The 13502-nt window shown below is 44.5% G+C and overlaps 1 protein-coding gene across 9 annotated transcripts in view; it reads left to right on the top strand.

Moving 5' to 3' along the window:
* MED24 (mediator complex subunit 24) overlaps positions 1-13502 on the top strand; it is a 51297-nt gene that overhangs the window by 16230 nt on the left and 21565 nt on the right. For 6 of the 9 annotated variants that reach the window (XR_014150607.1, XM_081836980.1, XM_081836979.1 and 3 more), the window contains exons 7-15: positions 488-599; positions 710-860; positions 2623-2736; positions 5447-5494; positions 6765-6847; positions 9262-9348; positions 10223-10255; positions 11358-11469; positions 13205-13347. Coding sequence is in view for 8 of the 9 variants with exons in the window: in XM_081836980.1 (XP_081693106.1) it covers positions 488-599; positions 710-860; positions 2623-2736; positions 5447-5494; positions 6765-6847; positions 9262-9348; positions 10223-10255; positions 11358-11469; positions 13205-13347 (883 nt within the window). In the remaining variant the exon portion in view is untranslated. The remainder of the gene's footprint in view (positions 1-487; positions 600-709; positions 861-2622; positions 2737-5446; positions 5495-6764; positions 6848-9261; positions 9349-10222; positions 10256-11357; positions 11470-13204; positions 13348-13502) is intronic. The other 3 variants (XM_081836983.1, XM_081836982.1, XM_081836981.1) reach the window with 1 other exon arrangement.

Here is a 13502-nt window from a genome sequence, read left to right as displayed (position 1 = left end):
CTGTAGTTTTGGTATGGATCCCCCCCCCCCGAAAATCATAAGGGCCCTTTACAAGATCTGAAGTAGCACCACCCCAGTCTTCTTTATTAACGGGCCTTGTTTCTTCTCCTTTGCCTACATGGAGATTGCACTGCTGCTTCCCTACTGGGCAAGCCAGCTGTTTCACAGCTTTCCCTCAAAAAAAATATATATATATATATATATATATATATTTGGAAGTCCTCTGATGCCTGTTTTTAAACTCCAGAGTCTCCATTGCCTTTTTAAAAAGTTCAACATGGAAGCAGTATCTTCAGCGTTCGAGGTGTGATCCCAAACATTAATAAATTTACCTGGTCACAATAAAAGCCTCAGTTTGAGGAAACAGTTTCGCTTAGAAGGTCCTGGGGTCAACCCCTAGCATCTCCCAAGGCAGCAGAACTGGGGAAAATCTGTTACCAAGGACTAAGACTTGATTGGAATTTAAAATGCTGCTTTTCCTTTCTAGCTTCCTGGAGCGCGATCGAACAATCTCTTTCCAAGCTGGGAGACAATTTAGGACACATCAGCAACAGCCAGTTACAAAACCAGGCAGAGGAGTGCATCGGCCTTGTCAAGAGGTGGGCAGATGGCAGCTGCACGGTGAGGAGCGAGCTTTTTCCTCTCCATACACAAACGGAACCGAACTTCTAATACCTCTTCTTCCTCCCTGTCCCAATTTTCCACACAGTATCCCCACTATGCTCTCTGTGCATGCGGAACAGCTGAACAAAACTGGCTTCCCCACGATCCATGCCGTGGTGCTGCTAGAGGGGACAATGAACCTGACTGGAGAGCCGCAGCCGCTGGTGGAGCAACTCATGATGGTCAAAAGGATGCAGGTATGGCTGGACCATAGGAAGGATGCTTTGTCTCACTGCGTCTGTGACTCACATTGGACTGGGCTGCGCAGTCCCATCGCATGGTAGAAATGCTCCACTTCAGACTGCAGCTGGGGGCATGCATATTTGAATTTTCTTCCATGAATAAAGAAGATCATCCAGCACTTTGGTAGCTAGCATGTCGTAGGAAGACTGGACTAGATCCCTTCCCCCTGGCACAGAGTTTTCTATATGAATAATGTGCTTGTACAGCAGTGAGTTCAGTCCTGTGGTCCCTCCTATGCATTCCGAAACGGTACTGTCCAGGATCAGTTTTACCATGAGGCAAACTGTTTATCTAGTCTGGGCATCTGTTGTACCTCTCTTTTGAAATACAAATTAAAACAATGGAAAAGTAAAGAGAGTTAAGATGACAGTAGGAGACCTATACTGACTGTATAGTGCTGGCTTTGCCCTATAAGTTTGGGGATGGAAAGAGGAAAAAGGCAGATGTAGCTTTTTAAGCAAACTTTCTGTGCTTTTGGCTGGAAACCTGGGAGAGCTGGGATCTTCTAGACTCTGGAGAGAATGCTTCAGCATAATTTCTCCCGCCGTTATTCACTTTGCAGGCTGATGACCAAGGCCCAAGTTTTCTTGTGATGCTTCTCTCTTTCTGAAGTGTAGGAGGGGATGGTGGCTTCATAACTGGACGTAAGGGTGCTTAGTACCGTAGTTGAAATGTGTAGGAGGGGGAAGATGCAGGAAGTTACCCACAGAGGTGGTGTATAGGGGAGCTTGCGGTAAAGGAGGGAGGAATGGACATGAGGGTAAAGGTGAAAACAGGTACGTGGTGGGGCTGCAGAATGCAAAAGAGAAGTGGCTTCAGAAATGGCTTGGGAAGGAGGAAAACAAGCTTAGTAATTGTATGGGGTGGGAAGGGGAAGGAAGCTCTAGGGGGTTAATGTGGGAGGAATGGCAGGGGGGTTGGTGAGCAGGGGTGCAGCCCCTAGGAAAAGAAAAATGTGGTTGTGTGTGGTTGTGTGTGTGTGTTGCTGCAGGGAAGAGAGCAAAACATGGAGTGGGTGTCTATGATAGGAAAGGATACATTAACTGGCCGTTTGCCCCTTGTTATTGAAATTGGAGTCCTACCTTGCTGTGTATGGGCATGAATGAATCTGTGTAGAAGTGGGTGCAAAGAACAGGGAAGAACCTATTTGAGTCGAGAGAGTTTGGAGGAGCTGAGAGGGAGGCAGTATTTTTGTGAAGAGCTGTCAGACAGGGGTTGGGAAAAACCAGGACTAGACTTTGGGAGAGGGAGGCTCTGTTATTTAGTAGCATATGTTATACTTGCAAGGGAGGTGGGGGCCGTATCTGCTTTCTAATAAGAGAAGTATACAGGAGCCATGCCATCTGTCCTCTAAGCTCTTCTCATTCATTTGTGGGTGGGGGAGGAGGAAGGGGGGGCGCTGCATTCGCTTAGTGGAAAGAGCACTGTCGGTGCTTATAGGCACTTATTCTTGTTGGCTAGGTTATCAAGCCCAGCTGCAGTTTGTGGACTCTTGGCTGAAGGATCATGATGCACAACACTCTTCAGAGTGTGGGAAGTCTGCTTTGCGTGAGAAGTTGGGGTAATGGTGGAATGGGACTGCTGGATAGTCCAAGTGTGCTAGAAATCTTGCATCCAGCCTTTTTTTTTGTCAGTACTGCGCCACTCTGAATCCAAACTGTGTTCCCTGAGGAAGATCCTGAGGCCTTCTCTCCCTGTGTCTCTTCTCCCTGCTAGCGCATTCCGTCCCCGCTTTTCATTCTGGAAATCTGGAAAGCCTGCTTTGTGGGGCTGATTGAGTCTCCTGAAGGGACAGAGGAACTCAAATGGACAGCCTTCACATTCCTCAAGGTAAGGTGCCCTTAGGCCCAAATACCTGGGGCTCAGCCTTTTGTAAAGTTCTTTTGCTGCCATCTGAGTTTCCCAGCTTACCAAGCAACAGAGACCAAAAGGGTTATGGGAAGTTGGATAAATTTGTGGTCGTTTTAGGGCATCAGGTACAAGAGAGAGGGCAGTAACTCAGTGGTAGAGCTCATGTGTTGCATGCCCAAAGTCCAATCTTTGGTATCTCCATGTTAGGGCTGGGGAACATCCTGGAGACAGTTGGTCACTCCCAGTTGGTGCAGACAGTACTAGAGGGACCCATAGTCTGACTTGATATAAAGCAGTTCCCTGCATTCCTGATACATTGCCTTAGCCCATGTTTCCTCCTGAGCTGTGTGGCTGACCTAGGTGAAGTGAACAGGTTTCACGTTATCCCTCACCTACCTCGCTTCTCTGTAATTAAACAGTTTTCTCCCCCCTGCATCAGGCTTCTTTATGCTTCTATTTTCTGACTTTACATGCTTAATAGACTCTCCCAAATATCTGGTTGATATTCCTGTTTTTCCAGCCTGGTTGCACCCCCCCCCCAATTAGCCTTGGGGGTCTACCTGCAGCCCCCTGTCCCCTGCTTCAGTTTTTGATAGGGACACCTTTGGAAACGTGTATCTGGACACTGATTCCAAACTTTTAGCAGAAACTGTGAGTTTTATGTTCAAGGCTGTGGTTGTTTTCTGCAACTGCAAGGTCTAGAAATATTATTTAAGCAAAATGGGGAAGGAGAGTGTCTCAGTAACCTGACCACTCTAGTACTCCTTTCTAGGTTCTCAACCAAGGAATCTAAACCTGTGGCCTTCAGGTGTCATTGGACTCAGACTCCCAACAGCCTGAGTCAGTTTGGCCAGCGGGTCAGGAATTGGGAACTGTAATTGAACGACATCTGGAAAGCTACAGATTCTCAATCTCTGCTTTGAGTACCTGGGGCTGTGCATCCTTGGGCCCCGGAGTTCTCTTCAGGTATAGAAGGCATGGATAGGTGTGTCCAACCTTGACCTCTGCAATTGGCAGGCAGCACGAGACCTCTGGATTGGCCAGTCTTGTGAGCACTTTGGAGCCCAGCCTTTTGCTTTTGACTGGTCAACAGAAGACTAACTTCTGCCAACTCTACTCCAGTCCTCACCTCTGGCTTCAGGAACACCCTGGGTTGGTAAAACACACTGCTGATCAGGATCAAGTATGGCTGCCCCTGTATCAGTCCTGGCACAACGCAGCTGCAACATTAGGGATTAGGAAGGAAAAGGAAGAAATACCAAAGTCCTCTAGGGTCTTGGTCAAATACTTTTACTCTCACACTGTAATCTCTGCCATGATAATTCTTGCCCTTTGTAATCATAGTTTCCCCCATCTGCATCAATGCAGGTTCTCAGATCTACTAGCAGCCGGGGTCTTGGATGCCATTCACTATTATAGTGAGTGGAAACACCAATCTCTTCTTATGCTCTTTCTGGGCTGTCATCCTTGGTAGAGCCTGGAGGAGTATCTGTATTTAGCTATATACTTCTTTTATTTTTTATTTTTTTTGCAATGTAAACATAAGCCAGATGGCTCTGTCTTCCTTCTCCCTGGCTTTCTTGGTAAACACACTTGTGACGCTGCTAGATTCCCCCAAAGAGATCCAGCAAATTGCAACTTAGCATTCCCTGCCTGCTCAGTAAATCTCCATTGCAACTCAAGTACATCATGTAACTTATCAGCCATGCAAAGAGGAATAAATTAAGAAGTATGAAAGAGACACACACACACACACACACACACACACACACACACACTCCTGAACAAACTGGAAAGCAAAAGAAATAACAAACAGTTAATCTCTGGAGCTTGTTGCCATATGATAGCATGAAGATCAGATTAGACATGTCTAATTCTACATTTAGGAGTTCGTTGGTTTTTGAATATTTATTTCCAGTTTCATGTGCAAAATGCTTTCTTATCTTCAAAAACAAGGGAGAAATCAGTTTCATAGCCGAGTTGAGATTTGAAACCTTCTGATTCAATATTTAGCGCCCTCGACCACATTAATATCCACCCCAGATTTGTCACTGGAAGTAATTAAGCCAGTTTGCGACTTTGACTGGGTTGATAAGGAGACTGGAAGCGGCAACCAGACTGACTTTGAACCTTTTCTGAGCATTAGTTAGGCTACTTTCATGTCATGGAATGTTCGTAGATGGAACATGAAATGTTCTAACATCGAAGTGTGAAGATAGTAGTAATAGGAAGTTGAAAAACAGCTTGGCATTTATGAGGAAAGCGAAGGCCAGTTTGCACAGGGTCTTTGTGCAGTTAGGGTTCACGGGAGAATAGAGGTAGGAAGGTGTTTTGGGAAAGAGGACTACAAGCAGCTGTGGAAAACTTTGAATGCTCCTGATATGGCTGAACCATCCTTGGCCGTGCTTGCTGGGGGTGATGGGAGTTGTAGTTCAGCAACATCTGGAGGGCCAGAGGATTGTTAAAGGGCAATGGGACTGAGTGGAACAGAAGTCAAGAACAACTGTCTTGCAGGGTCTAGCAGGAGGAGGAGGAGGAGAGGCTGTGAAAAGGGGGAAGGGAGTGAAAAGGCAAAGGAGTTTTTGGGCAGTCCCAGGACGTGTGAACCAGGGAGCAAAATTCACAGGGAATTGGGGGGGGGCAATAGTTTTGAGGTCCCTTATTCAATTCTTACTTTGCTCTTTTTCAGATTCCACAAGTACTCGTAAAACTGAAAAAATATCCTCAAGGAGAAAAGGTAAAGGTTGCTTTTTGAAAAGCAAAACATCATCTTCACAACAGCTACGTCAGTGTTCTATTTACAGTGGTACCTCAGGCTACAAATGCTTTGGGTTACAAACTCCGCTAACCCGGAAGTAGTTGCTCCGGGTTGCAAACTTTGCGCCAGGATGAGAACGGAAATCGCGTGGCGGCGGTGTGGTGGCAGCAGGAGGCCCCGTTAGCGAAAGTGCACCTCAGGTTAAGAACGGTTTTGGGTTAAGAACGGACCTCCGGAACGAATTAAGTTCGTAACCTGAAGTACCACTGTATTTGTTTAGAACTGCTAAAAATTATTTGGGAAGAAAAATGGAAGCAAGTCATCGTGATTTTAGTTTTGCAATTAAGAATGCTTAGGTTAAAGATGGGATTTTCAGTGAGAACAAGTTCCATCAGTGACTCTAGCCATGATGGGTAAGGATGAAGAGCCAGAATTTCTATGATTATCATGCTTTAGGTCAAAGAAGAAAGGCATTTCCATCATACCCTCTTTGTGAGCTTCACAGAGGCATTTGACTGCTGTCTGCTGTCCTAGACAGAATGCTGGGCTAAATGGAGCTTTTGGTTAAAAAGTAGTTCTTCTGCCACTGAGTGAGTTTATGGCTAAAGTGGGAATCGAACCTGTCTTCCCAGTCATAGAGGTCATCTAATGTGGTCTTTAAGAGAGGCCGATGGAAACAAATTACTGTAGCCTCAAAGCTTAACTTTTGAGACTGCTTCCTTTAAAAAATACAAATAAAAAAAATCACCTGCTTTCAGATTTCCCCTTTCAAACCTCACCATAAGTTTTCTTTTTCTTTCTAAATTCCATGCCACATGAAATCTGGGGGAAACAAAAAATCAGTTCCACACACATTTATCATATTCTCCCTTACTCTATAAAACCCCCAACTGCAATGTACCACTTGCAAAGAGCAGTTCAAAAGAAGTAATTCTTCACCAGTGTGTCTGCAGGGCTTCAGTTTACTTAATCAAGTGGTTCAAGCTTCTACACCACAAAAGGGGGGCGTGGAGAGAAACAAAACAACCAACCCTTTAAGTTTGCTGGAATTTTTTTTCCTAGCTTGCTCAATGGCAAATTCTGTAGCATGAAGCTTGCCGAAAAGAAATTACCAGGAGCTAATGTTCTCAGTGGGCTTATTGGGATGCACTGCCTTGGCCTGTTTTTATAGGGGATTATGGGTGGGGATTCCAGTACAGCATTGGCAGACCTTTTAGATGAAAGGAAGAAAATAATAGTGCAATTGCAGGACTTCACCGAAGATGTGAATTGTGCCTTCGAGTTCCTCCTGAAGCTGACGCCCCTTCTGGACAAGGCCGACCAACGCTGCAAGTAAGTTCCCCTTCTTCGTGGCTCTTCAAGTAGAGGGGACAGAGCCCTAGGGCTTTTCCTGCTTGGCCTGGGAGTTCTTCTCTCAGTTTCACTCCCATGTTTATCAGGGTCTCTGCTCCCATGAGATGCCGCTCTCTTAGCTGCCAGTCACCATCCTTTGTCCTCCAAAGCTCCACTCCTTGAATCTCAGGGTCTAACTCTTAGGGAGCTTGGCAACCCTAGTGTTACTGTCAGGGTGAAGGCTGCTTTTTAAATTTAATGTTGTTGTTGTTGTTTGATATATTTAATTGAATGCAAAAAATACAGCAAGTGACTAGAGACAGGACATAAATACATCATTATTCCCCCCCCCCCAATTGAACCAAGTTGAATAGTGAGCATTGAGGACTAGGTTGGAGGGATATTTTGGCCAAAACCAGTTTGCTATTTGGAGTAGGGGCAAGCAAGGTGGGAGAACAGTCAAGGTTGAGATGAGAACAGCCTGATAGACACGGCAGAGTTGAGCAGGGTTAGATAGTGGGAGAAATTGCTGAGGTGGTTGTCATCCAGAGGAAGTTAAATGGACCAACTTGTGAGGGAGGTGTGTTTGTTACTCAAACCAGAACCTGGTATAAGCTCTCTGTCACCGGTCACAGAAACTGGTTTGGTTAGTAGAAGGGGCCTGTGGGAGGACTGGGCCTCTTCTTCACTGCTCAAGCCTACTCCCTGTTTTCTTAACACAGTAACATTCCAGATGTTGATTGGTTGACTGCGTTTACTTCCATGCCGCTGTGTCCAAAGCGGCTTACACCAAGCATTGAAAGCATCGAAAGAGAGTGTTGGAAATACAGATATACAAAATACAGAACAATAGCACTGACAACAGAAAACTAGAAGCTAGCACAGTTTAATCTGAAATAGGAATTTTTCAAGGAAAATTCCCTGTTTTTCCCCTGCTGGGTGGGATATAACAGGAGATTAGAACTGGGGGAAGGGCCAGAGAAAGCAGACAGCCTTGTAAACAGATTTCTCCATGCATAGGTTTGCTGCTGCTGTCGCAATTAGAACTGTTTGTTCTGCATGATAGATTAAAACCCAAACTCCCCAATGTGTGAAGCAGTCATTGTCGCTCTTGCATAAAGTAGTATTTTGAATCAGTTTGGTCCAATTTTCTTGTGCCCAGCTCTTGAACACTTTGTTCTGTTATGGAAACATAAGCACAAACTTGAGGTGGTTCTTTCTTAATGCTTAATCCTTCAGCCAGGGCTGGATGTGCTTTGTGCATGATACATGATAAATTGCCTGCCAAGGAGCTATAGGGTAGAATGGACAACTCCTGGGTTCTGTTCATTCTGTACTCCTGTGGTCTCAACTTGCAAGTGCAGAATTGCATAATTCCGCACCTTGAGAATCCAGATGTTTGTTTTAGGTTTCTGGTGGGTTTTTTGGGGTTTTTTTTTGAGGTGTCATGCCTTTAAAGTAGCCTTGAAAATGAGTGGATAGAGGCTCAGAAACGTCCAGTAGTTAGCGACCTCTCTCTCATGGCTGGCAGAAAATCTCAATAGATTATGCAAAGGAAGTGAGTGTACACATGCAAATGTGCTTTGTTTACAGAATTGAGCCAACCAATTTGGTTGGACTTGTAGGTAGCTGTGTAGTAATGGGAAGAACATTGAGCTTGGATGGAGGAGACCAGGGTTCATTTCCCTGCTCCTCTACTAGGAAGCTGACTGGGCAGCATTGAGCAAGCTTCTGTCTCTACCCGGAAGGCATTTGTGTGGCTAAAATGACATATTCCCCATGAAAGCAAGACTTGGCAGTAGCACAGACAGAAATGCAAAACATACTGCAGCAGGCCACTTAGGCCTCTAGAGACAAAGCTGGATCTGTGGCCATTCTCAAAATGCTAACCAATCCTTGAGTCCCTTCAGGACAGGTTGAACGATTTCCTTACTGGGCCCAAAGTGAAATTTAGAGCATGCAGGTGTCAGTCACTGAAACCACACGGATCCTTTTTGAACTTTTGAGCCTTTCAACAGCAGTTGCTTCCACTCAAGGTTTGTCCTTTCTTTAACACTGTGGAAACTAGAAGGTTGAATCCTGGTATCCTCCTTTGTATTCCTCCTTTCCCCGATCGTTACTATATTTGCAACGTCAAAAATGGCACACAATAAAAATTCTACAAATTTTATGACAGCTGAAATGCAAGGACCCGATCAAAGAGAGGCATTTTAACAGGGGATTCTTTCTGTTCCTCCCAGTTATATTCTTTTACCTTTAGTCGTATTCCCACAATCTCTTCCTTAATTCACCTTGTGCCATCTAGTGTCCTTCCCCAAAAGGTCCAGCGAGAGAACAGTCTGTCTCCATTATGGACCATGTTTGTTCATACATTTTAACACATTTTTTCCCTCTTTTGGTGGTTGTTCTTCCAGCTGTGACTGCACGAGCCTTCTCTTTCAAGAATGTGGCAAGCAGGGTCTGCTCTCCGAAGCCAACATGAACAACCTCATAGCCAAACGGTAGGCTTACCTAGCTTTGCACAAAAGGGGCGATAGGCTAGGTGCAGGGCAAATGCGCATATAGTGGTTGCTTCAGCATATCTTGAGCTTCTGCCCCTTAACTTGTGGGGAAGAGGAAAGGAAGTTCTCGGCTGCCTGACAACTGTCTTCAAGACGTTCCCCCAGCAGCTGTGTATTATTCTCTGCTTCTCTAAAACCATGGGCGAATGCATGCCATCAACTTATCAAGTGGTAAATGCAAGGAAGCTTGCCCATTTCATAAATGTAAGCTTAAAGGTGCAAGCGTACCCAAGTGATTGTGGCAGGCTTTGTTTTAATCTGTGGCTGCTGTGGCTTCAGCTTCATTTACTGACTTGCTCTGCTGCAGTGGAGGGAAGACATTGCCCTCTGTGCCTTGCGGCAGCATTTTATCACTAGTTCTCTCTTTAGGGAAGTGGATGGTTAATATATTCCCACAATCTTAAGGGTTTATTCATACTGATAATAGCGTTGTTGTTTCAAAGAGGCCAGTGAAACTTCTTGCCCTGTCTTTCAAATTTTCTTTCTCTTAAGGGGAAAAAAATAAGGCTTTTTTTTTTTTTTTAAAAAAGATTGCATTTGATTTTAAGCTGGCAAAGTCATTAAATGCATTGCTTTTTAAGCCTGCGAAGCATCTGCTGTGCTTAATTTCACACCTTTTAAACTGGTTGGTGGTGGTGGGGAAATTGTATTCCCTGTCCCTCCCCACCCACCTCTCATCACAGCCCAAACTGATGCCTTAGCAAATAAATCCTCAGACACACTGTAGTAAGCTGTCCAGTGCTGATTTAGTCTTTTTTTATTAATATGGATTGGGCAAGGATGTACGTAGACTTTTCCTTCCATTTTCTTTCAGTTTCTGCTCAGGGTATCCAGCCACAAACAGCTTGTGAGTAGGAGTTCTGTTTGCATATTAAAAGGTTGCTCCTCGACAAAATACACTAAACTTAAGTTAATTTTTTTTAATTAAAAAAAACAACACCTGTCAGAGGCTGTAGATATTTCAGCATGTTTAAATGATAAACAGCACTTGGAATGGATATCTGAACTCTTGCTTTGAAAGACAGCAGTAGCTGTGAAATGCTATAACTCAGGAGCTGTCTTCCTTACTCCAGGTCATATTTGCCTGCCACAGATTACTAATACAGATGACTAGTTTATTAAGTTGGGACTGCAGGCCTTCTTCATCTGTTCTTCATCTGTTCCTCCAAAAGCCCTGCAACTTTTTGCTCCCCCTCTCCTTGAGCTTCTTCTATTCTAGCTTGTCATTGCAAGAATTCTGTAGCTAAGAAATAATAGTTCCTGAGTTTGCTTCCCCACCCAACCCCTCCACCACCCTCTCAGTTGCATTTCCTTTTGTGCCATGTCTTTTTTAGATTGTAAGCCTGGAAACAGGGACTGTCCTGTCGCCGACATATTTACCAAAGAGTTGAACAAAAATGTTTCAAATAAATAAGCTGTAAATGTGGGGGAGCCTAGCCACATGATACGGTCTTCAAACTTTAGCACACATTAGAATGAGCCGCAAGCGGATGGGGGAACCCCACCACATTTTCCTAAATACAGACTGGGGATGGGATACCTACGGTTCTCCAGATGTTGGACAACAATTTACATCACCCCCTGACCATTGGGCACGCTGGCTGAATCTGATAGGATTTGGAGTCCAAAAGCTTCCAAAGGGTTAAAGGGTATAGACCATGCAAAACCATGGTAGAAAACTTTACCACTCAGTCAGTTTGTCATCTGCATTGAGCCCACGGGGACTAGGAAGTCTTGTTTCTGAGAACCCACAGGTTAAATATGCAAGTTAACCTGAGTCAAACTCTCAGAAATTAAAAGTTCATTGCCCTGAATTTTCATCAGAAGCTTATAGATATGTGAATTTTGTACTGGTGGGGTGGTCCTTATAACAGAGTATTCCACTTTCATTAAAGAGCTCTTTACCCTCTTATTTCAACTTTGGGTGTTTTTCTTCTGACCTCACCCAGGACCGCTGATCGGGAACATGCGCCACGTTTAAAGTCTCCCGAGAATGCTAACATTCAGCCCAACCCAGGCCTCATCCTGCGAGCGGAGCCCACCGTCACCAACATCCTGAAAGTATGCACTAACCTTGTGATGGCATCTTGAACACAGAAACTGGACTACCTTTATTGTTTTTAGTACTACTGCTGTAGTAGTCTTTGGTGCTACTGAGGCCTAGACCAGGGGTAGGTAACCTAAGGCCTGTGGGCCGGATGCGGCCCAATCGCCTTCTCAGTCCGGCCTGTGGACGGTCCAGGAATCAGCGTGTTTTTACATGAGTAGAATGTGCCCTTTTATTTAAAATGCATCTCTGGGTTATTTGTGGGGCATTGGAATTTGTTCATTTTTTCCCCAAAATATAATCCGGCCCACCACATGGCCTGAGGGACGGTGGACCGGCCCACGGCTGAGAAAGGTTGCTGACCCCTGGCCTAGACACACTCCCACTGAACTCGGTGGGCCTTAACCTCTGTGTGGATATGCACAGTAGTTGTGTTTTGAAATGATTATGTTTGGCTATCTTCCCTTGAAGTTGCTCAGAGCAATGTTTCATCTCGGAGTTTCAGGCTACAAACTGAACAACCCCACTTATCTGGAAGTGAAGCCCACTGAGTTGCATCCAAGTAGACATGGTTTGAATAGCAATGTAAATTAGGTTGAAAGAAAGTGTCTTGTCTCTGGCTGATAGCAGAGCTTCACAACTGGGGATTTGAACCTACGCTTTGCATAACAAAGTGTATCTAATGATTTCAAGGCATTTTGGGGAAAGGGACAGGGCACAAATTATCCTGGGACAGTGATCAGCTGTTTGGCACAAGAAGCCACTTGAGTAGTTTGTCTGTGCTTGTGTTAGAGAGAACACAGCAAAACACACACTATTCTGTTGTTCTGTCACACCCATTGGGCTGTCACACATAAATCTGTGGTGGCTTTGCCCTCTGGGACAAAGTGACACAGGAATTGGGGGTGGCGCACCAACATTTACCGAGTTAACAAACATTGTGACCCTAGACATAAGGTATCTGAAAGTATGGTTTATTGGAGAAAAAACTACCAGTTTTGCTACTCCGAAGGTTAAGTACAGCCAGGCACATTTTTACAAGGCCTGACAAACCTTTATTGAACATGTAACCAAAGAAACAATGGGTAGACCCTCATCTGAAGTATACAAATTCCTCTGGAAAGACATCCAAGAACTAGTCTTGGAAATGCAATCCAGATATATCTGTTAATTCTCTGAAGACTTCTCTATGTATCTTGTTACCTTCTTGTATGTCTTGATACTGCTTGTAAAGACAATCAAGACAATCTATGGTCAGTTACGTGTTCTGTGTTTCCCCCCTCTTAGTTGGTGCTTTGTTAATGTGTGTTGATTGATTGTGACTTAGTAATATTTTTTCTTTTTAAAAGAATGGAACCGGAGACATTTCTGTGTTAATTCTCTTTCTAATATTGGACAAAGCCTTCACATTCCTTTTAGCAATCGAAAAATTTTCACCTTTCTTTAGTTCAGGGATTCCCAAGCTGTGATCTGTGGACCACCAGTGGTCTGCTGGCTTCATTCAGCTGGACCACGGCATGTCCACATTCATCTTGATTTTTAATTGTATTTTTATTTCTCATATTGCATTTTTTTTGTTTTACAATTTGAATTCTGTGAAATGGTGATGAATACCCACGGGCATGTAGTTAAGTTGCTAAGAACTGATTTCTCTTTACACAATTCTCTGTAGTTTGTTCCCTGTCGGCTACCAATCGGGAACCTTCGTTGACTCAATTACTTTCTTTCTTTATATCTCTGCTACTCCAGACAATGGATTCAGATCACTCGAAAACCCCAGAAGGGCTGCTGGGCGTCTTGGGACATATGCTGTCTGGGAAGAGCTTGGATCTGTTGTTGGCAGCTGCAGCAGCTACAGGGAAGCTGAAAGTCTTTGCCCGGAAATTTATCAAGTGAGTGGGTCTGGATATGATTGGCCACTGCCTCCTTTCAAGTTGGGGAGCTGGAGTCTGTCACTACGGTCACAGAGCGTGCAAGTGCTAAAACACCCACCCACAGCTCGGTTGAGCTTCTGCTGTCCTCTGGCCAATTATTTTTTTAAAAAATA

Source organism: Podarcis erhardii (genome assembly GCF_964252035.2).
Source record: "Podarcis erhardii genome assembly, chromosome: 13".
NCBI lineage: Eukaryota > Metazoa > Chordata > Lepidosauria > Squamata > Lacertidae > Podarcis > Podarcis erhardii.
Note: the sequence above shows the minus strand (reverse complement) of the source record. Positions and strands in the feature narration are given on the sequence as shown.